Source organism: Brachyistius frenatus, unplaced genomic scaffold (genome assembly GCF_029030835.1).
Source record: "Brachyistius frenatus isolate BFR_SWC_R1_liver_20210118 unplaced genomic scaffold, ASM2903083v1 Contig_62, whole genome shotgun sequence".
Classification (NCBI taxonomy): Eukaryota; Metazoa; Chordata; class Actinopteri; family Embiotocidae; genus Brachyistius; species Brachyistius frenatus.
Window position 1 is genome coordinate 1,388,741 of NW_027210661.1, and position 23,057 is coordinate 1,411,797.

The 23,057-nt window shown below is 42.7% G+C and overlaps 2 protein-coding genes and 1 non-coding gene across 8 annotated transcripts; 1 reads left to right on the plus strand and 2 right to left on the minus strand.

Moving 5' to 3' along the window:
- The first annotated feature begins 111 nt into the window (after positions 1 to 111).
- On the plus strand, positions 112 to 12,115 carry relb (v-rel avian reticuloendotheliosis viral oncogene homolog B). 6 transcript variants are annotated; one of them, XM_069706386.1, is made up of 11 exons: positions 112 to 1,907; positions 1,996 to 2,089; positions 3,001 to 3,200; positions 6,864 to 7,178; positions 8,241 to 8,407; positions 8,523 to 8,614; positions 8,764 to 8,895; positions 9,023 to 9,127; positions 9,920 to 10,135; positions 10,246 to 10,320; positions 11,155 to 12,115. In XM_069706386.1, the coding sequence occupies exons 2-11, from the start codon at positions 2,032 to 2,034 to the stop codon at positions 11,571 to 11,573; spliced, it is 1,779 nt and encodes a 592-aa protein (XP_069562487.1). In that variant the 5' UTR covers positions 112 to 1,907; positions 1,996 to 2,031; the 3' UTR covers positions 11,574 to 12,115. The 6 variants fall into 6 exon arrangements, with proteins under 6 accessions (XP_069562487.1, XP_069562485.1, XP_069562483.1 ...); XM_069706384.1 differs by having other exon boundaries at positions 1,461 to 1,907; positions 1,993 to 2,089; positions 11,152 to 12,115; XM_069706382.1 differs by having other exon boundaries at positions 1,461 to 1,907; positions 11,152 to 12,115.
- Positions 12,116 to 16,515: 4,400 nt separating this feature from the next.
- mrpl28 (mitochondrial ribosomal protein L28) lies at positions 16,516 to 20,438 on the minus strand. The gene is made up of 5 exons (XM_069706389.1): positions 19,948 to 20,438; positions 19,316 to 19,468; positions 19,090 to 19,224; positions 18,869 to 18,955; positions 16,516 to 17,689 (listed from the first exon to the last, which is right to left on the minus strand). The coding sequence occupies exons 1-5, from the start codon at positions 20,230 to 20,232 to the stop codon at positions 17,594 to 17,596; spliced, it is 756 nt and encodes a 251-aa protein (XP_069562490.1). The 5' UTR covers positions 20,233 to 20,438; the 3' UTR covers positions 16,516 to 17,593.
- Positions 20,439 to 22,542: 2,104 nt separating this feature from the next.
- trnastop-uca (transfer RNA opal suppressor (anticodon UCA)) lies at positions 22,543 to 22,629 on the minus strand. Its single transcript has one exon. It is a non-coding gene; the product is annotated as a tRNA-Sec (tRNA).
- Positions 22,630 to 23,057: the final 428 nt, after the last annotated feature.

The window sequence follows — 23,057 nt, forward strand, 5'->3', positions numbered from 1 at the left end:
ACAGGAAATACAGTTTGTGTGCTTATACAGCATCCACATTATTGAACTCTTTCACCCTGGAGTTACAGATGGCAACCATTCGCAATATCGATTATGTTCCCCGATGAATCCTTCATGTCTATAGACTGTCAGGAAGAAGTGGATAATATCTGTCACAAGGTGATGGCTCACACGGATTCAGTTTACAAAGAGATTACAAGAAGAAGTAAAGGAATAGTGATTGAAGAGGCTGACACCAGGGATTGTTTGGGTTGCTTTTCAAAGCTAAAGTACCAAATGGGTAATTATGAAAAACAATGTGTTAAATATGTAACAGCAGATGCTGCGTAATTTTTTTTAATTTTTTTTTAAAAGAGATCAGATTTTATAGCGTGTAACAGTTTAATGATGCAGGCCCGTAGTTTCAGACCTGAATTTCTGCCCCTCATATCTTGACTGTTCAGTGATTCAAGGAGCTTGACGCTAGTTATGTCCTGGTGTCGGGTATCGGCGTGCCCCACTGTTCACATTTACACACACAAAACAAAAGCATTCTTTGTAGCGGGTGATAAACGGCACGTGTTTAACATATAGAACAGTTGCTCTGCTTTATGAAACGACTTCGGAAACACCGGTGCCTTAATCTTGACTCAAGTCTGACGCTTCTTTAGAGTTTGAACCCACAGGTTCCCAAACATTTGGGCCAAGCGGTACTTGCATGTAAACATGCTGGTTGTGTGTGTGAGAGCTGTGAGCAATGGGACTGAACTTTAGCAGCTCCTAACTGACAACAAGTATTTAATGACAAAAAGTTGTATGTTTTCTTTCCTGCCTTAAGAAACTTTTGTTAGAAAAGTGTCTTGAATCTGATGTGAAGATTCAAGTTAGTCAACTCGTTGACCGTTCAGAGTTGCATTTGTCCACTATAGTGTTACACCTGGTTTTTCTTACAGCTTTAGCTTTCTCCTCTGCAAGTCCACTGCCGCTATAATAAGTCATATATTCAGGGTTTTTTTTTTTTTTTTGGGTGTTATTTTTAGTTTGGTCGCGGCCGCTGAGTCACTGCTTCCTCTAAACGTTTAGCTTCAACTTTCGCTTTCCGTTTCCTTTAAACCGCCTGTTCTCCGTGTGACCGGCAGGTGTCGCCGTTTGACAAGAGATGGCCGTGAACAGAGACTGCGTGGGCGCATTCAACTTTATGCGGCGCTGCGCAGCGCTGACTTGAAGTGATGCATGCTGGACTTACAACAATGGACAACATCTGGACACAGACACGCTGTAGTTTCACATCTGGACACAGACACACTAGTTCCACATCTAAACACAGACGCGCTGTAGTTTCACATCTGGACACAAGACACGCTGTAGTTTCACATCTGGACACAGACGCGCGGTAATTTCACATCTGGACACGGACACACTCAACGCTGAGAAATTGATTAAAATGGATCAGTATTATCCTTTTATCGGTCTTTAGCCTCTTTTCAGCTGAAGATTTTTTTTTTTTTTTTGCATATTAAAATGAGTATAGCCTTACATTTCGCTGCGGCTCGGTCTCAGAGGTGACGTAACGCTCGAGGGGATTTCCACGCCGCGCAGCAGCCAATCGGAGCGAGGTTGCGACAAAAACTCAAAACTGACGCAAACTTCATTTCAGACAGCTTTCAGCACATGGCATCAGCACGGGTTCGCACCTTTTCACGGGCTTAAACGGACACTTAGAGCCGCTGTGTCGTCTGCAGAGCGGCCGTTTTAAAGTTCAGACTGAAGCAGTGACCGGGAGGAGGGGTCTAATACCTGGATCCGTCCGGTTTGGAAAAACATTCAAGGACACGACGGCAGAGTTTAAGGTCTTTTTTTTATTTTTTATTTTTTTATTTTTTTTTAAGTCTCTTCACATGCGATGAAAGACATGGACGTCCTCAACGGTACCTCTAGGTTTTAATCTCTCCCGAGTTTCGTGTGCATGTGTGAGAGAGGTGACATCATCCTCAGGCATGTGATTTGTCTTAGCAGAAGAGCCAACACCCTTCTTCCCCGGGATCCTGTCCGATGTTCCGAGCGCCCGCCCCGACTTCCCCGGTCCCCGCGCAGAGTCCGACCTGGGTAGGTGGGCTTTCTTTAAGCTTCACGCAAGAGAAGTCGTGGATGTGAGCGAAGTGTGTGACCTGACCTGACCTCACGCAGGAAGAGAAGTCGCCCGTTTATATGTCCGCTTCCTCATCTGGCATTATAGTAATTTACACAGCGTGTTGGTGCCGCAGTAAAACAAAAACAAAAACAATTTCAGTCTGTAGATCAACAAACGAAAAGGGTCAAATCATTTTTCTGATATAATATTAATATATTTGTAATATTTGTTTATATACGTGTTGCATTTAAGGCTACAAATAATGAACTTATTTTCTTGGATCTTATCATTCTTTAATCTGAACTATTATGTGTAAAATGTCAAAATAGTTTAAAATGGTCCTAAATCCTACAAAACCCAACTTAAACGTATTCAGATTGCTTCATTCATAGTTGGTTACTGTTCACATCCCGGAGATACCTATTTTAATCTCAGAAAGAGGAGGATGTCAGCAAATAGTAACATTTGAGAAGTTTGAGTAGCTAACCTACCAAAATAAAAGTTATTCACATTAGTTATAAGTTGTCAAAATCTTTTGCCGATAGTTGCATTTCATGTTGCAGCTGCTCTGTTAATATTTCATACACCGTGGCTGGAGGAAACTAGTTTCTGATAAGTGTCAGACTTGGCAGACCACCACCACCTGTCCAAAGCTTCTTATTCATCCTGGAGGTTGTATCATTTTACATCATTTAGCTAAAATGAATTGTATACTAGCTGCAGCCTCACTTCTGACCATGAAAGGAACAAAAGACAAAGTGATTCTGATTTAAAGCAGCATTCAATTCTATCTGATTGCTCAGTAAAAACACCGTTCTCAGCCATTGTGGATCACCTCAAGTTCGATATTCCTTCTGAGATCCTCGTGTTTGTTTGTCATCGACGTTTAGTTTTTTGCATGGACCTGATTGAAGAAATCATCACGGAGGACAATGAGCGGTTGGCGGTCTCCCTCCCCGGGCCTCTTCCTCCTCCTCCTCCTCCTCCTGCGGACCTCCTGTGCCAGACTGCCTACAGCCAGAACCACCTCCGGCAGAGCTCCTCACCGTCATCCAAGCCCGTGCTGGTGGCCAGAGGCACCGCGTGTAAGGTGGGTATTTGTTTTTAGTTGTGTTACTGCAGCGTGAGGTGTTTGTATCAGTGTTGTACCGGTGTGGTTTCAACCCAACTCCGCGTTTCCTGCATTGCCCAGAGTGACTGTCGAGCACGGAGGCGTTCCTCTCAGGTGGCTTCTGTGTTAAACAACAACAAAAACAAAAACAAAAAAAAGTGAGAGTGGTGAGTCGGTGGGGGGGGGGGGGGGGGGGGGGCGGGGATGGGGCATCAGCAGGTTGTGACACAGAAGCATTGATTTCAAAGCCTCCAAAGGTCTTAAAATGTCATTTAAATTTATTCAGTAACATTAGTTCTGTGTTTTTATTAATAATTTTTGAGGAAAAACAAAAACGTATCCATCCTTTCATTCATCATTTATTGCTTTTTACCCAGAGTCAGGTCATGTTTGATATATATATATATATATATGACATGACGGTTATTGTTGTATTCTACTGGGAAGCATAGACAAAAAAAATTATAAATATCAATAAATGAATACACTTTGTAAATCATTTCATAGATATCTTTTACACTTTGTCGGTCTGACCACAAAACAGATAGTAAATTGGGTGTTGAAAATCTTTGCGGAAACCTTGTTAATAATCCATGATAAGAATCATAATCATCTTTAATGTAGAGACTGAATGCACAGGTAATTTTTCCCTGCTTATTTTTTTTAACAAGAACAGACTACATAAATGTTAAAACAAATAGTTGATTAATAGATTTCGTCCCTCTGCTGTTTTATTTGCGGTTATCGAGGTAATTTCAAGATTTATTCGTTTTCAACAGCTTTTAACAACAATTACAAAGCAATAATGGTTGTGGGTTCTCAGATTGGTGGATTTGCTGCTTCGCATATTGAAGGTTAATCTGGGTTTTGGACTGTTGGTCAGTCCAACTTAGTTTTTTTTTTTTCCAATTTTCTGACTTTATAGAGACTCTGTGAGTAATAATCAAAGTAAAATGATGAAAGTACCCATTTTTAACATAAACCGAGCACATGAACACTGAACCATACACGCACAGACGCCTGATAATATGTTATTCTGTCTCCATGTTGCTATTGAAAGCCGGTTAATGTTTAAACTCGGTAGAGGAAGTAAAAACGTGAAGAGGTGCCCGCAAGCTTTCAGAACGTTTTATTTTAAGGGTTTTAAAGTCTGAGAAAATGAAGCACAGTGTGGTACGTGTGCAGATGGCTGAGGGTTTTGTTGTTAAGCAGGCAGGGCAGCCGGCAGGTCAGGCTTTCAGCAGAAAGCACGTGGTTTCCAGGCAGCAGGGAGATCAGAAGTGTTGCAATCTGATAAAAGAGTGCAGTGTCGACACAGGCCCACAACCAGCCAACGATCTGCACAGCATCTGTTATCACTGAAGTTTGTGTGTAAATACAGCTTGTTAAAAGGTTCTGGGGTCGGCCCCCCCCCCCCCCCCCTCCCCCGGTTAGAGGCTGACACACCTCCCCAGCATGCTTTTTCTGTGGGAGGAGCCCGAGAGAAAGGGGAGGAGGTCTTCGGAAGAGCTGTAATGTGACTCCTGCTTTCAGTTTTATTAGCCAAAGGCATCGAAGGTGAAAGGTCGCCCTGCTTCCTGTTTCCTGCTCGCTGGCGCGGTCTGACTGGCTTTTGTTTAGGTGCATCGGTTTCAGGCTAGCAGGTATCCCCAGGCTAACCCCCGCTCCTCGAAGGCACAAACAGACCGCTGTGGCTCCACAGGATATTGTGAAGCATGACCTCATGCAGAGGCCATCACCCAGATCCCTGCAGCAAAGCTTTCATGAGCTGATTCGCTGCTACGCCGGTGACGAAGGAGGAGTCCCTGCAGGTTTGGTTACTGATCTGTTGTCGAATCAATGCGTCAGACGGACTCAAAGTCAAGTTGTGTTTTGTGAAACTTTATCCGTGATACTTTTGCTTTCTTCGACGCCGAGGCCGTTCAAGGGGGGGGGGGGGGGGGGGCCCTCGCTGGTGCACAAAGTGGAGGAGTGGAGATGAGGAGCGCTGCAGACAGAAAGTAAAAGCAGCGAAGGGATATTAAACACTTGAGTTGGAGTGAGAACGGAAGAGCCCGGTGGTCTGTGGTGTAACGGAAAAAATAAGACATGAAATGCAAGAGGAGGAGTCAAGAGAGCACATGGTGAACTCTGCACTGATGGGAAGCACATGTATGAAGGATAAACATGCAGTGAGTCAGTCGTGCTGCTTGGTTTCACCGAGAAGTCACCTGAGCGACATCTGGTTCTCACTTATATTCTTTAAAACACTCGTTTGGGACTGTTTTATCTTTCTCTGATCGTAAGTTGAGGTTTTCTCACAACGTTGGATATTTTTGCTTCGTTAAAAGTACCAACACAATAATGTAAAAAAAAAAAAAAGAAGCTCTTTCTGAAGTAAAAGCACACAACGTATACCAATATTAAGTTGTTACTGCTGACTCATCAGTGTGGAAGAAGTATTATTTTTTTCTGTTGTAGCTGGTTTAGGTGAACGTGTTTGAACTATTTCACATGCAGTGATTATAGTTAAGTCTGGTGGTTCCCAAAGTAAAGGCTCGAGCCCCTCCAAAGAGTCACACAATACATCTGAAGGGTCACGAGAGGATTAATGGGATTGGAAAACATTTGTATTGTGATTTTTTTTTTTTTTTTTTGGCACGTTTCTGTCGTCTGTCATTTTTTATTTGTGAAATATTGGACCAGTCCTCTTTTGGGTTTAAGTTAAATAATCTGATAGTTTAGAAAGGAAATGTCATGTAGAAACCCTAAGCATGACATGAGACCTCTGCTGGACTAGTTATTAATGCGTTTACAAGCCTAAAAGGGGTGGAATCACTGGGTGAATCGGTTTTTATATTGTTATATGATAAATGTAGTGGAGTAGAAGTATAAAGAGAAAAAAAAAAAAAAAAAAAATCAAAATGCTCAAGTAAAGTATAAGTACCTCAAAACTGTACTTTGTTCTATATATGTTATGGATATAGTTACACATTACACATATCGAGGTATTTTGCTTGATAAGGAAACCGTGACGGAAGTCAGGTTTTTATTTTTCTTCTTAAGCAAAGAGAAAGACGGTCACTGCTTAATTTATAAAGGGAGTCGTTGTAACTATGTAAGACATAGTTCAAAAACAGAGGAGTCATACTGTCAGCAAACGGACTCCAAAACATCTTGAGATTTGCCAATATCGGCCATCATAAGCTTGTTCTCACACAGACCACATGGCAGCAAAACCTCTGAGTGTTAAACCGGGTTAATTTTTTTAACATAATGTTGTTTCTTCTATGGACTTTCTTTGAAGGCGGTCAGGGCAGTTCACCGTCATATCGCTGCAAATTTAAATAACACAATTCTTCGGCATTGTTTTCTTCGATTATAAAATGCGTAACTGCTGTCTGCCTCCAGCCATGTGAAAAAGTCTGCACAAGGAAGTTAGGCTGCTGACTCAGATATTTGTGCCAGATGACCGTTATAAACTGTGGTTAATGTCTCTTCATTGTGTCTGTTCTCAGCCTCTTGTATTGTTTTATCAGTTTGTCCCTTTTCGTGTTGCCATCTCTGCCAGGTCTTCGTTAGAGAAACATTTCCAAGGCCAGCAAGTGTTGAAACACGCGTGAAGTCGTGTTAATGAGGTCGCCTGCTTCTATTTCTTTACAGACAGACTTCTCTCCGCTGAGGAGCTCTTCCAGAGAGATGGCGTCCCCTCACCCTTCCCGGGGCGCCTCCGGCTCTTCTGGGCGCAGTCGAGGCTCCTCGTGTTCGCTGGCCTCCAAGAGCTGCGGCAGCGTGTCCTCTCAGAACCAGAGCGACACCGAGATACTGGAGCGCATTCTGGAAAAGCCCAAACTGGTGGTAGTGGAGGAGCCCAAGGACAGAGGCATGAGGTTTCGCTACGAGTGTGAAGGGCGCTCGGCCGGCAGCATCCTGGGGGCGTCCAGCACCGACACCAACAAGACTCAGCCTGCCATCGAGGTGCAAATTTGGTTTTTGTTTCGGACCGCGAAGGGGGTTTACTACCTCCCGGAGACAGTTGGGGAGCTTTTAACCACAGCTGATTTTGTTTGGTGCGCACAGATGGGTGGAGCTGGAGCTTGTGGCATGTTAAGACTCAAATAGAAAGTCCCCACAAATCCCAGATCGAGCGTGGTCAAACGCAAGAGCTTTATCCCCCGCTCACATACTATCAAACACTCCTACTCGCTCAGGGTGTTTTCACCAATTGAGTAGTTTAGTCTAGTTAGCAAAATCAGTTTAATTTCAGGTTAACATGGCTTGATAATTAATATAATTACTATATCCGTTTCTTTTTGATGAAATTGGTCCCTTGCGTGAATAATACAAAAAAAAAAAAAAAAAAATCCACATGAAGTAGTTTTATCTGTGTGAAGTGGTAGAATGAGGGCGATGGAGACGCTGAAGCACAAAACAGAAGGCATGTTGTCAATTGTGGAAAAGTGAAGATGTTCAAGAAACAGAAATACAAGCACTCAGGAACATGAAGGACAAAAGAAGTCTCGCAATCAGCAGCTAGTCTGGATTAGAGTGCGGGAGATAAGATGATAATTATAGAAAATGAATCAGCATCTCTTTTGTTAATCGATTGTTTTGGTCATTTTTTTTTTTTTTTTTTTTTTTAGCAAACTTTCAAGTTTCTGAGTTGATTTTCTGCTTTCCTCAGTCACATCTGGTTGTACGTGAATTTACTCTGGTCCTCCTGAATGCAAAACTTTCCAAACTTCTGCTGCATGTTTTAATATTTACTTCTCTAGAGCTGACGGGTCCCCCTCTTTTCTGTGTATTAAAAGTGCTCATTGTCCTTATTATCAGCAGGTTGTAACACTCCATGTTGTGTGTTGTAGCAACCAGGTTGTTCTTCTGTTTCCCTGATGTCCATGATTAGATTTGAAACATTGCAACATGATTCTCTGTGATCAACTTCAGTTGGAAACAGTTCAGTTTTCTTTCTCTTTTTCTTCTGATTTCTGCTCATTTCATGCTCGTTCATTCTTCCTCCTGTCTTGTTTTCTCTTTCAGATTCAGGGTCCCATTGAACGCCTAAAAAGGGTCTCAATCACCGTTTCCTTGGTGACCAAGGATCCCCCACACCGGCCTCACCCGCACTGCCTCGTGGGTAAAGACTGCCCGACTGGTTCAGGAATCTGCATGGTCACCTTCAATCCTCACGGCAACCGACGTCACAGGTGCAGAGACGTCGCTATAATTTATATCATTTGTATTAAATAACTTTCATCGTGGCTTTTTTTTTTGCTTTTGAATTTGAGCTGAAATTCAATTATAACCCGTTTCAACTTGCAGCTTTGCGAACCTCGGGATTCAGTGTGTGAGGAGGAGAGAGCTCGACATTTCACTTCAGAAGAGAAGAAGCCAAAATATTGACCCTTTTCAAAGTGAGCTGGGCACAAACACACACACACACACACACACACACACACACACACACAAAGTAGTCCACGCACACTCTTCTCTCGTCTTTGTTTAAATTATTGATTCCTTGAAGCAGACATCGTGACTGATTCGGTGTCTTTCCATCCCTCAGCCGGTCACTCGAAGGGCATTGAAGACATGGACATGAACGCAGTGCGTCTGTGTTTTCAGTGTGAGCTCGAGTGGGAGGACAGCAGGAAGGACTCTCTCAGCCCAGTGGTGTCCAAGCCCATCTATGACAAGAGTAAGAAGATGCCAAACACAGTCTTATGAGCCTTCACCGCAAAATTAAGTTATTTTAAGATTAAAAATTAACCTATTTCCTGATTCTAACGCTTTGTCATTGATATATATATATTTTTTTTAAAAAGAGGCCACAACTACGTCCCAGCTGAAGATCTGCCTTTTGAACCAGAACAAAGGATCCTGCACTGGCAAGACCGAAATCTACATGTTGTGTGACAAAGTGCAGAAAGGTGAGGGGAGACTTTTAACTGGAGTTTTATTTGTGTCTGTGGATAAAGTACGTGGAACAAGCACAGTTTCGCAGGATTTAAATGCAGAAAACATCCAGAACTGATGCAGCTGATATTAAAACGGAACAAATATTAAACGGTCGGTCCGAATATGACGAGATTCTCCTTCTATGAGCGCCCCTACGTTAGTTTACTATTAAACAAGGTGCTTGTGATATAAAATAACACGTACTTCTTTGACTCAAATACATTTAAATGACTTTATAAAAATGTACTTACATTTTATTGTTGAATTTTGATTAGTATATTTTTTTTTTTTACTGCCGTAACAAACATCCAAATGTCTTTCGGTCATTGTTAAAGACAATCTTCATTTAACTAGTGTTTCTCTTTATTGTGAGGCTTTTGTGTGTTTTGCACGTGTCATCATTTCAAAGACACTTTCCGGACCTTCATGCTACATCCGTGATGGAAAATGATAAACCTGCACTTCAAACAGCATCTTTTTTTTTTTTTTTTTTTTTTTTTTACAGCAAAGCTATGATCCAACTTGATTTACAGCATTTACTGCCTGATTTGAGTGTTTTTTTTTTGTCATGCAAGGTGTTTTTGCTGTGTTGTTCACTCGTAAATGGAAACATTTGATCATACGTGAAGGTTAAGTGCTGGGACTTGTCATTCATTCAAATAGTAAAATTAGGATAAAATAATCTATTTCAGTCTGGATTCTCAGATAGTTGCCTCTTTCGTCTTGAATAACGCGGCTCTGTGCGTTTTGTCGCTGATCCACAGATGACATAGAGATCGTCTTCCGGCGGGGGTCGTGGAAGGCGAACGGGGAGTTCGCCCAGACCGACGTGCACCGGCAGATCGCCATCGTGTTTAAGACTCCGCCCTACCAGGACTCGGACATCTCGGAGGAGATGGAAGTCAACGTCGTCCTGCGTCGCATCTCCGACCAGATGGAGAGCGAGGCGGTTACCTTCACATACCTGCCACACAACCGGGGTCAGTCGGGACCAGACTGCTGTTCTGTCGGCACGCTGATGAAACGGACGAGGACGATTATTCTCTCACGGCGACGGGAGGTTAATTGAAGTGTTTCTTTTTGATTTCAGATCCGTATGAGGTGAGGCGGAAGAGGAGGATGATAAAGTCCGATATCAGTTTCACAGAGAAACCTTGTGTGGCAGGTGAGACGCTATAACTTTTTGTTCATTGTTTTCTTGGTTCACGTTTCCTTCTTCTGGTGTGAATTGAAGCGTTTGGGCCATTTGGTTTTGTCAGTTTTCAAGTTTATTCAAATCAAACGCACCGTCAGAGGGACAAAGACTGATTTTCATTGTGTAATTCTAGTATATAGAGGATATTGAATAAAAAAAAAAAAAATTAAAAAAAGACTAATTTGGAGACTAATAGCACAGCACAGTTTGAGTGGTACCCCAGTGACACGACAGTTTGTAACAAATCTTTTGACAACACCCGTGACGGAAATCGGGCCTGGTCATTTGAGACCCAGATAGTTGATTGTTCAGGCAATTAACTCCTTTAATATCTTCTTCAAACTGCTCATTTATTGACAGCCAATCGTGCAGACATTTCTCAAATTAGTCAGGGTGACAATTCAGGGTTAAAATCAGGCTTTTAACCATAAAGTATCTGACTGGCTCCCAGTGTCCAAGTAACCCCGTGACACCGAGCCAGCAGCCTGCCAACATTCACTTGTGTTTCCCACCTGCGCATGATCATACAGATGAATCAACACGTCTCTCAAACAGTTTCAACAGAAATGTAACATAACACTCTTTATGAAAACGGGGTTTATTGCAGGACTCTTGGATTCCATTAACTGGTTGGTGTACTTAATAAACTGTCTGCTGAGTATGGATGTCTCCGCATTTCAAAATGAGCAAGAATCACGTTTCATTGTCCCGAGTACGAAGTGCTCTACTTAACAACGGACCATTCTTCATATTTCTAGCAGGTTTATTGCCTTGGTAACGTGATCTTGTGTTCTCCTGCAGCAGAGAGCGCCCCTGCGTCAGAGCAGGCCGTCCTCTTCCTGCTGGAGACTCAGAACATGATGTCAGCCGACGAGAGGCCTCCCACGGCCCAGGAGGAGATGTGCTACTACGAGGCCCAGGACTCCAACAGCACCTCTGAGGATGTGATCAATCAGCTGCTGGACGTGCCCGAGTTGTGGAACTTGTTCGCCGACCCGAACTTCCCCTCCATGGCCTGCGGCTTCGACCCGAACGCCGACGCCAACGCCAACGCCGCCTTCCCCAGCACGGACATGAACTTCAACCCGAACTTGTACCCACAGGACTTTTCCCAGTACAGCGACCTGCAGTTCAACATGCTCGTCAACGAGAACCAGAATCCGCAGTCGGAGCCGCAGGACGGCGCGGTTCAGGTGAAAGCGGAGGAGGAGCTACGGGGATGAGAAAGTCCGGATCGTGCAAGCGCGCTCGAGCCTTGCTGGTCGAGGCCTCGAGCCGCTCCACGTTCATAAATATCTCCAGAAAGGCTGCAAGGCATTAATTTGAAGACTTACAGGTCACAAGATGATTCTCACAGTAAACATGGACCTCAAAAAGAAAACTCGGTCATATAATGTTTGTAAGGTCTGTTTGGTTTCCTGCAGCATGATTTTGGGAATACGACCCAACCTCCTGCTGTAAGGAGTTGTTGGCAGTAAAGTTTCAGATCGGCTCTTCACGTTGTTCTCGCCTGTTATTGCTCTCTCTCTCTCTCTCTCTCTCACTCGCTCTCTCTGTGTCCATCCAACCAGCTGGCCTGTTTATTATTCTAATCTACTTTAATGTAATAGAAACCACTCCTCCCGGCATTCTCTTGTGTGCTTCAGTTTCACTCTTGTGCTTAAAGCGTTCAGATTTCCACTCACGCCCCGTCATGTGACCGACTCCGCCTCGCCGCTGTTCTGTAAATGTCAAAGAAAAAATAAAATGTCGGCTTGTTGTGTTATTTCTGTCGTGTCATTGCTTCCTGTGGAACGGAAGATGAGCAAAAGGCATGTGAGCACATTTGAATGTGAGCTGTCTCCAGCTGCTACACACACACACACACACACACACACAGTGTGTTAGCCTCACACAGTGTGTCCTTTTTTGTGTTAGTGTGTACTTTTGTGTGTGTGTGTGTGCATGCGAGTTTGTGTGAACTTTTGTGTTTTTTTGTGTTTGTGTGTATGCGGGATTGTGTGATTTTGTGTGTACAAGTGTATTTGTGTGTACATGTGTTTTTGTGTGTACAAGTGTTTGTGTACATGTGATTGTGTTTTTGTGTACAAGTGCGTGTGTTTGTACATGTGTTTGTGTGTACATGTGTGATTGTGTTTTTGTGTGTGTTCGTGTGTGTTTTGGTGTACAAGTGTGTGTGTGTGTTTGTTTGTACATGTGCTTGTGTGTGTACGCGTGTCATTGCGTTTGTGTTTTTGTGCGTACATGTGTTTTTGTGTACTTGGTTTTGTGTTTTTGTTTGTGTGCAAGTGTTATATGTGTGTTATATGTGCGTGTGTATATGTGATTTTGTGTGTTATTTAAGTATGTAAGATTTGAAGTACGGATGACGTACTATACTGTGACATTTTCGGCTTTTTCGGCTTTCTGCCGCACCGCGTGTTCTCTGCTGATGAGTCACCCAGTCTTTTCTAAAGCCGCAGCATTTTTAAGAAACTTACAGATTGAGACATATTGGGAATTTAACCTCGATCTTTGAACTGCGTCTTAATGAAACAAACGGTCTGACAAGAAAGGACACACCAACACATGTTTGGGTTGTGAACCGTCACATGCAGAAGCACAATGGTGCAACAGTCCACCGCCTTAACCACTTGGCCACCTCATCCTCTAGATTTAATACAGGCATAGAAAATATCATAAATACGTCATACTATGTTTATGTCGCCATAAATGTAGAAAAAAAAATGTCACTACAGTTTGTCATCCATACTTAAACTGTCACGTACTTAAATCGCACGCACGTGCGCACGCGCGCGCGCGCGTCCTCACTTGTAAAAACTCTGAATCTCTTTAAGCGACACCATGTCGATGTTATTTTTGTTCCACGTCTCGGCTTTAAATGTCATTCGTGTCACAAGAGAATCTGGAAAGACCAGTTTGACTGAAATGATGACGCATCAGTAAATAACTCGATCCTTCTTTGTGCTGCTCAGCACCTGTAATCTGTCGTCAGCACATCGTCACCCCACACGAGCAACAATATTTTTATTGTTGCCTTAAAGATAACCGCCACGCATTAACTGAGAAATACTTTAGGCTTTTTCGGCTTTCTGCTGCACCGCGTGTTCTCTGCTGATGAGTCACCCAGTCTTTTCTAAAGTCGCAGCATTTTTAAGAAACTTAATAGATTGAGACATGTTGGGAATTTAACCTCGATCTTTTCTGATCTTTCATTTTAAATCTATGGTACATACCCCCCCCCCCAACATTAAGTCTGGCTCGGTGAGCTGGTGAGTTCAAAATTATAAATCTGTTTTCACGTCTGCTGAAGAGGGAAAGACCATGTTAGACACAACTTACAATTCAAAGTATATTATTTGACGTATATCTTGTCTGGAGGGGAACTTTAAGTTTTGGTACAGTTTATGGTGGGCATTTCTTTTCAGCCATTTATTAATGTTTTTAACAATGATCAGCTTCAGTGTGAGTTGGGGAGAGTGACGTGAGGGAATAGATCCTAACAAGGCCGAGGTGACATGTTAGATATGAGGTTAAACAGAAAGAAGTTTTGAATCCTTAGATTTGAGATATTTGAATACATATTTACTTGATAAATTACTTTAAAAATGAGCTAAATGTCCTATGCTGGCTGGTGAGAGCAGGTGTTTCGTTTTCTGGCCCACTGTGTTGACTTAAACAGGGAAAGCCCAGACTGGGCTCCTTTCCAAAACCTTTGCTCACAGAAAGAGAGGCACAGTTTATTTCCTGAGAAATGGCTCCAGCTTCTGGGAATCTGTTTGGACACGTCCACCCTATCAGGTTTAAGACCTGACCAGCTACTCCGTTTGAGGCGCAAAAGTGGTTCCCTAATCACAGGAAGTGTGCATTTTCATTTCACAATTCCAGTGGACTTATTTCCATAAAACATCAAAATCAAGAAGAATATTGATAGTGGTTAAAAAGAAAAGAAAAGCGATCCAAATTTCATATTGTTGATAATGAAGTTTGAAACAACCAAATTAATTGAACAATCATATCTGATGGAGTGATTTATATTCATTTGTTTCATAAAACAAGACAGGACCAAGGGTTAGGGTTAACCCTAACCCTAACCCAGGACCCTAACCCTAACCCTGACCAAGACAGGTAACACCAGTTTATACTGTCCCTCAAAACCAAACCTCTGTAAACACTTAAGAAATGCAAGAGGAAGTTGGTAGATTGAAACACAAAATTGGGCATTTCTGCTTGAAAAATATTTGAAAACGATTGATCCATTATCATTATCAGGGAAATAAGTAAGAATTTATCAAGCCAACAATCAATTTACCATGGAAAAAAATATCTGCTGATATCACTTGCGTGAAATAAAACTGTCCCGCTCTATTTCACATAGTACACAGACTGCAGACGAGTAGCTGCTGTTGTCTGATTGAAACCTAGAATTAGGTTTTTGCAGAGGTGTCTGTTGGTCTGTTGAGACTCTGGGGAATACTGAGCAAACACGATGAGTCATATGTGGTGGAAACATGATAATACGGAGCAGTGCAACCACAGGCTTGGAGGGGTTTAACCTCAACTGAAAGGTTTAAGCTTCAGTTGTATCGCGCAGATGAAGTCGTGCCGTAGTCACCCCCCCCCCCCCCTCTAACAGATAAACGGGGCGGCCGTAGCTCAGTCGGTAGAGTGTGGTGCACACTAATCGGAAGCTTGGTGGTTCCATCCCCAGCTCCCCCTGTCCACGTTCCACAAGCGTCCTTGAGCGAGACACCGAACCCTAAAATTGCTCCCGGCGGTGTGACATCGGTGTGTTGTAAGTCGCTTTGGATAAAAGCGTCAGCTAAATGAAATGTAACGTAATAAACTCGTACATCACACACATTATGGTAGACGATAGACCGGCACCGTGCTGTCCTGTATAAATATATCATATACAGTGAACCCTCGTTTTTCGCGGGGGTTACGTTCCAAATAGAAACCGTGATAGGCGAAATCCGTGAAGTAGTAACCTTTATTTTACAATTGAAATAGGTAGAACTGGACATTAAATATATCTACGTTACATATAGTCGTAATGTGATTTCAATGCACGATGCAAATCCGTGAAGCAGCGAGACCGTGAAAGGTGAACCGCGTTATAGCGAGGGTTCACTGTATTTAAAACTACAAATGTCAACCTGGTAGCGCCGACAAAAAGTCAGAGGAATGAATGTCTGTAGTTCACAGATATCCATCCAATAGCTGCTCAGTCCAGATTTTTCAGTCTTGGCCAAAGTGTAATATTCACTCTTGGACTGATGTTACCATCCCATAAAATAATGGTAACAGCATGACTATGAAATTAGTTTTATGTAATGCACATGGCAGTTACAACATAATTAAAAAACAATAAATAAATAGATCGATAGATAGAAAGATACTTTATTAATCCGCAAGGGGACGTTTGTTTCCGCTACATCAGCATTTATAGATACAGGGCAAAGCAATAAAAAAATAACACAATAAAAAAATAGAAGTAGTCAAAAATATTAAATATAAAAATGGAAAAATGCACAATATGTACAATAAAAATAGAATAATATTAAATTAAACTAAGCTAAACTATCATAATTAGCTCCTGGTGCAACATTAAAGTGATATAATGAGTACTTTTACTTTAAGTATCTACATTGTGGTGCTGATAGTCTACTTTTGTTCTTCTACTTAAAAAAAGACTCTACTTGTTCTACTCTCGCTGAAGTAAAGGATCTAAATACTTCTTCCCTCCAAAGTCAAACGTCATTAACTTCGGAGCCTCTTTTGTCTGATAAGGAGAGAAGATGAAGCCGAGAGACGCTCCTGCGATCAGTCACCCAAAAAAAAAAACAGAAAGGTGACCAAATGTGGCTCGTGTGGCGGCACTTCAGAGCTTCCTCATGTGCAGCTATATGAGAGGGGAATTCCACACAGAGGCTTGTCGCTATATAAGGAGCCTTTCTGTTTGCAGGTGACAGGTATAATTTTGTATTGTGTTGCCTGGTTACAACACCCACGGGAGTCCCCGGACTAGTAGGTACTCGCCGGGCCTCCCACAGCGTGGAAGCCGCAACCTCAGAGCGACAAAACACCAGTTGACAATGAAGTGCTGAAAACAAAACCAGAAACGTCTTTTTTTTTTTTTTTTTTTTTTTTTTTTTTAATTCTTATTTTGAGCCTCGACATCTTCTTTTCCACCACTGGTGAACTCTAGCAGCGTTTAAGGACCTTCGCTTCATCACTGCTGGTGTATTGGGAGCGTGCACGGTTAATGTGATGTGTGAGCCTTCACCTCTGCTCTCTCAAATGGCGACCTTTACTGATTTAAATCATTTTGTCTCCACCTAGTGGGCAAACACACTCACAACAGCGGAAAAGGTGGTTAAACGTTTTGGAGCTTAAAAAGAATCATTTTACATTTTGGGAATTGTGTTTATTTGATTTCTCGCTCGGAGTTTAAACGAGCCGAGGTGGAAGAAGTATCTGGAGGATTTACTTACCATACAAAAATAATGTTATTGCTGATGTGGCTGCACAGGAGGCGAATTATAACCACTTCAAATACTTTTTGGTTGTTTAATCTGTTCATGGGGTTTGTATGTAAATTTGAATCTGTTAAAGAGATTTAACGAATACAATAAAAAAAATATTCTCCTCTGAAGTAAAGAAAAGTAGAAAAATGAAATAGTATGAAAGTACAAACAAAACTGCATCACTTGCACTTTTTAAAAATGATTTTTAAATATCGAACTATTCCTTTATGTTATTTTTGCTATTCGCCTACGGTCGTGCAGCAAATCAGTGAGTCGTGTAAATAGTGAAATGATTTAATAGTTATCGGAAAACAAACGAGCAGACGCGACGGTCAAGGGGAAAAAAAAGGGATCTTTTATTTATTTTTTTGATATCCCGTACACGATATCCACGTACAGCTGGTTGGAGAGTATTTACACTGACAGACGCATTTTCTGTATTCCCTAAACCGTCTTACGCCAGGCTGTTAAATGCCCAGGCGAAGAAATCCCGACTGAAATAAATAAGCATTAGTCCGACGTGACTTTTGTTTGTTGCGTCGCTGGAAATAAAAAGCAGAAACAGCAGGAGCTCCCCCGAATGAGCGTTCGGCGCAGAAAACGTTCCTACAAAAAGAACGAACGGCGCCTTAAAAGTCCCACCGCGATCCGGAGGAGCTCCGCAGCTCAAACCTACTTCACGTCTCCGTCTCTCGCCTCGGCCGGTCGGCCGATCACTTCTTCTCGATCAGATGCGGCTCCGACAGCTTCTTGATGTGCAGCTCCTCCACCAGCTCGTCCACGCAGGCCTGAAACACCGGCTCCGGCTCCTGGAACGCCAGAGTCACACAAAACCCAGTCACAACCTGCAAGGGAGCAGCGAACCGCCGACCGCACGCAAGCGTTCCCCTTACGAAGAGAAAGAACGGGGGGCCCCGCGGTTTAACGCGCCCGGTCACTTCGTATTCGAAGGTCACGACAAGTTTGGGCCGAGCAACGTTCCCGCTTCTCTTTCGACGCAGCGCGAGTCTGAATTGAGATTCATCCCGCGAACGTGAAGGACGTGGCGGCGCGAGGTTAAACGTGCAGGGAGAGAGAGAAAAAAAAAAAAAAAAGACATGCAGAGATACAAACACCACTTTTCAGATTCAACCAATCAACCAGCATCTATTATTTACCAGGAAAACCAGGCTTAGTACGCAAAGAAACATTGTCAAAGAGAGGTTTTAAAGCTGTTGAGGAGAGTCGTGTCTCTAAATTCTCCCCTCGCGTTGCGACCGAAGTAATAATCTGACCAACAGACTCTTATATTTGCTAGAGCCCAATCCACGCTGGATTTTTTTTTTGGGGGGGGGTGGAGGGGCTATTCCAAAACTGATATTAGGATATTATACAGTTTAGCGATAAACTTTATTGTCCAAAATGACATCAGTGCGCTGAAACAGTAAACTTCACTGAGATAGTATTTACCAGAAATTATTTATTTTTAAATGACCATAAATAAAAAAATCACAGATAGAACAACTTCTAATTCACCTCAAGCATTTTTCCTGCATTTTGTTCTGTAAAAAGAAGTTTTAATATTGAACAACATATAAAACTGCCCCAGTAAAATCAGCCAACTAATAAAATAGTCGGGTTCTGATACTTTTAATGTTTATTAAAGCCAACAGCACGGACAAAGAAATAAATATTTAGCAAATCTCTTTATATGAAGATCATATGCAAATAGGAGGTCAACTTTATCACGATTGAACATTATAAAACACGTTTTCTCTAATAAAGTAGGAGGTCCTGAAAGTTTGGGCCCTAATTTGGTCTTCAACGGCAAAATAAGGTTTAAATGTCGTCAGTGAGACAACAGCAAACAGTCCTCTCCCTTGTTGTCGTGTCATGTTTTATCTCTCTCGCTCTGTCCAATATCGCGCAAGCTTTACGGCTCTTTCTGTAGATACGGTGTCAAACATCCGTCCCTTTAAAAACCCCGGTCTGAAAAGGACTGTTGTTACCTTGTGCTCCAGCTGCCTCTGCTTCTCCACGGCCTCCTCCAGACTCAGACCCAACCACTCGGCCTCCTCCTCGGGGATCTCGAAGTGCTGCTCACGCAGAAGGAAGGAAAGACAAGCAAACGCGTCACCCCCTTGCGCTTCGAGCCACACGGACATCAAGAATAAGTGGGTTTCAAATGTCACGTCGGTCTCCTCCGCGGATTCAGACGCATCTCGCGGACCTTGTATTTGTTGTAGACCTGTTCTCTTTTGGCCGGGTCGTCGGGGTAGAGCTCCGTGTCCCTGCGCGCCAGGCGGAGCAGCATGGCCCTCATCAGGTCCGCCCCCAGCTTGGAGTTCAGGTCTTCCTTGGGTGTCTGAAAAGGAGTTGGGACATCAGAGTCTCGACCGAAACTGACACACACCGCAAAAGGTCACAACCGCGGCAGCGGGACGACGGTCTCTTACTTTGAGGACGTAAAAGTCGAAGCCGTAGGCGGCGTCGATGAGGTCCAGAGTGCGCGCCGTGACGCTGATGGTGAACTTGTGATCGAGGATCTCGCTGTACAGCTCTCTCTTGAACAGCTGCGGTTTCCAGATCTTCCTCAGGCGATTGGACATCTGAACGGAGACGCGGCTGAGACATCAGTAACGTCAAACGCGTACGGCTTTTGTGCAACGGTAAAAATCACTTCACGGGATTTGTTGTCAAACCGGCATCTTTAAATAACGCCGAAGAGTTACTAGAAAGTAAACGAGATTACATTACGAGCAGCGTCAGCATTAAAGGGAACTCCATTTGATTTGATCATCTCGACCGCGATAAAAAAAAAAACGCGCGATGAACTCTGTGAAAACCTTAAACGAGTCAAGAGATTTAAATCTGAGCTTCCTCCGGTTTTAAAATCTCAACACACAACTGTATGACATCACCCGACGTCATCATACTTCAACACTGCTGGTCCTTTTTTTTTTTTTTTTTTTTTTTTACTAACCGTGAAGACGGTAGTCAACAATAATCATAATAGGAAGTCAAAGGGAGGGGGGAGGGGGGGGGGAATCGTAGCGGTGAGAGAGAAGTCCTCTTCCCGGAGACTCACTTTGTCGTTGTTTGCGTATCTGAAGCCGGATATCCAGCCCTCCCCCCCCCACAGGCCGTCGTGGGACTCTGGAGGGTAGAAGATGGGGATCGGGACATCCTGCACCCGTTCTTTGAGGCCCGTATTTGGGTTGGCTCGGTACTGGACTCCCAGGGGCCTCCAGTGGACGGGCGTGAGCTCTTTGTGCTCCAGGGACTTGAGGTAGTGTTTGGGGAGACGAGTGTAGATGCCCTGCTTCAGTTTCAGGGCCTCCCAGATTTTGGCGGGGTATTTATGAAGCGGCATGACGTGCTATTTTTCTTCCTCTTTTTTAAAAAAATTTTTTTTAATGCAAAATCTGGAAGACAGAGAAGGAACAAGTTCACGACGTCATCGCATAGACGCTGTAAGTAAATAAGAAAGTGGAACAGCTCGTCCTCTTTTCTTTCATGTGGTGAAAATGCGTAAATAGAGTCGGTCCAGAGCTGAAACAGAAAAAGTCTTTCTGTGACATAATGAATCAACGGACCACGTGATGACGGGCTGGCTTTATAAAAGGTGAAATAGTTTCTGGTTCTCTCAGTGTCATTTCACACATGAACAATTTGTCTCTTTATCAAACTGCATGAAAAAAAACAACAGAATCTATAAGTAAAAACTATTATAATTGACGCATTGTTTAAACTGTAAAATGTCAGGAAAAATGCTAAATTGCCCAAAAGGTTCAAATGTTTGTTTTGAGCTTCTAGCAGTTATAATGTTCCTTTTTTTATATATATATATATATATATATATAATGATTTAAAAAGAAAACCCAACAGTTCTTTTCATAAATTTGTGGGAGCTATTTCTTTCTTTCTCTGATGGCTTTTCTAATATTTATTAATTTGATCCGAGTTTGGATCCCAGCTTTGTTTAGGTTGGGTTTTCATAGAATTTTCTTTTGCCAGTTATTTGTTTAGGTTCATCATTTGCTTGTTTAATTGTATTTATTGTGTTTGTTTTGTGAATTGGGTGACACTCTCGGGGCGCCTGATGTCATTGAGGTCGGTGGGCAGGTCGAAGGACCAGCTTTGGATCAGCTGCGTGACGACAACAACAACAACAACAACTCAGGACTGGAGCCACATTACTTCCATTTCAGTGTTTAAAGCATCATATTACAACCTTTTTGTAATGAACTAAATGATCATACACAACCTGATCCGGAAGGTCTGGGGTCTGGGGCCCTGGGCCCCCCCAAATCCCCCCGGTGTCTTTGTCCTGGTAGTATTTCAGCCTTGTTATTGAATTTCAAACGAAGGGTTTTAACACTATTAAAATCATTATTAAAAAAAACCTAAATCACTGTGGAGTTTAGTAAATGATTGAATGGACTTTATCAATAAACAGCTCCGCGCTACTATCTGAGTTTCCAGCCGCTAGTTGCTCCATACAAATCGGTGAATGTTAATTTTAGAGAAACTCATAAAACAATATAAATAACTAACTAAATAACTTTCATAACGTTTAGCAGGCTAACAAAACATGGTTCATTTTCTGAAACGAAGCTTCTAACACGTCTGAAAGGAATGAGTTTAAAAGTCCTTACCAGGACAATATGACCATTTTAAATTCCACCAAACGCAAAGTTATATTTTTAATCCACGTTATTAAATTTTTTTTTTTTTTTTAAATCCAGCAGGCAAGGACATCGTGCATCCTCAGACACACACACACAGCCTGGTTTCCGCGTTGATCGGCCCGCCTACGCTGACGACGAACACGATTGGATGTCGGGCGAGTGCCCCTTGCTGATGATTGGCCCATACAAGCTGTCAATCTACCTTTTCTTCCGGACAAAACGGATGAAGAGTCTCCCGTGCTCCAGATATTGTACTCGTGTACTAACACTCACTATTTTGAGTGCATATTCACACCGTCCGTACAGAAGCAGGCGGGGCACTAAAGTACCAGGATAATGCGCTCAAAACTGGACACACACACACAAAAAGAAGAAGTGTGAAACGCTGGGCACTTACCACCCTAAACGGTCGCCATCTTGGTTACGTAAGAGGAAGGGGCGGGGCCAGATGACGTAAAGGATTTTCAAATTAAGGCATCAGAGGAAGCTGTTCCTGAACGCCACAAAAACGGTTGTTTATTGTGTGTTAAACAGAGAGCATGAAAATATGTTAATTTCTGGTTAAAATAAATAAAACGGCAGATAGTTTGATGAGTTTATTTCGACGTCACAAGATATTAAAACCTCGCGGGACGAAACTATTCTGTCCCGGTAGGTTTAAAGTTTCGCCGACACGCAACGACGGGGACGTTTTGCGTTTGACATCGTGTTGGATTGACAGCAACATCATAACAACAACATTATAACATAATCACGTTTTTGTATCTAAAAACCTATGACGTAACTCGTCATATAATAATAAAAAAAATTTAAAAAAAAATGCTGCAGTAAAATGATGAAGACGAACTTTTATTGTGAAAAGTGAGAGAGAGGAAGTAAAAATCAAACGTCGGGAACAGCTGAAGCTTCGCACGTGTTGCTTGAGGGACGAAGAAACGGCTCCTGATTACATGAGAGATGAAATCAGGTTTCGAGGCGGAGCAGCGCTTCTCCGCCCGGAAGGTGGAATTGAACCACTCTGCCGCTAAGCAGCTACAGGTTTGAAGCCTGCACCCCGGACCACCGAGGCTCATCCGGGCACTCAAACAATGGTCTCCAGGTCTATAAATATCCTTCAGCGGCGACAGACATTTAAGTCACGGTTTCACAAATCCACTTCCGTCAGTTTTTTTTTTTTTAAATTTTTTTATTATTATTATTATTTTTTTAATCAGTAACAGATCGCGTGCAGGAAGCTACAGCCGCACGCCACACGCCTGTCTAGTGAACACACAAAAAAAAAAACGAGACGCGCTGTCGGGTCTGTGCTGTCTTATGCAAAGCAGAAGCGTTTTGATTGGCTGAATGTACAAAGCTCATCGTGACGTCATCACAGGTGAGCGACAGGCTCGCGGTTACTCATATTTGACCGACTCTAAATGCGTCATAGCTGCAAAAGCAAAAACGTGTAACTGATTACATTAAAAACGTGCAAGTTGGTGTATGAACAAGTAATGAAAATGTAGTA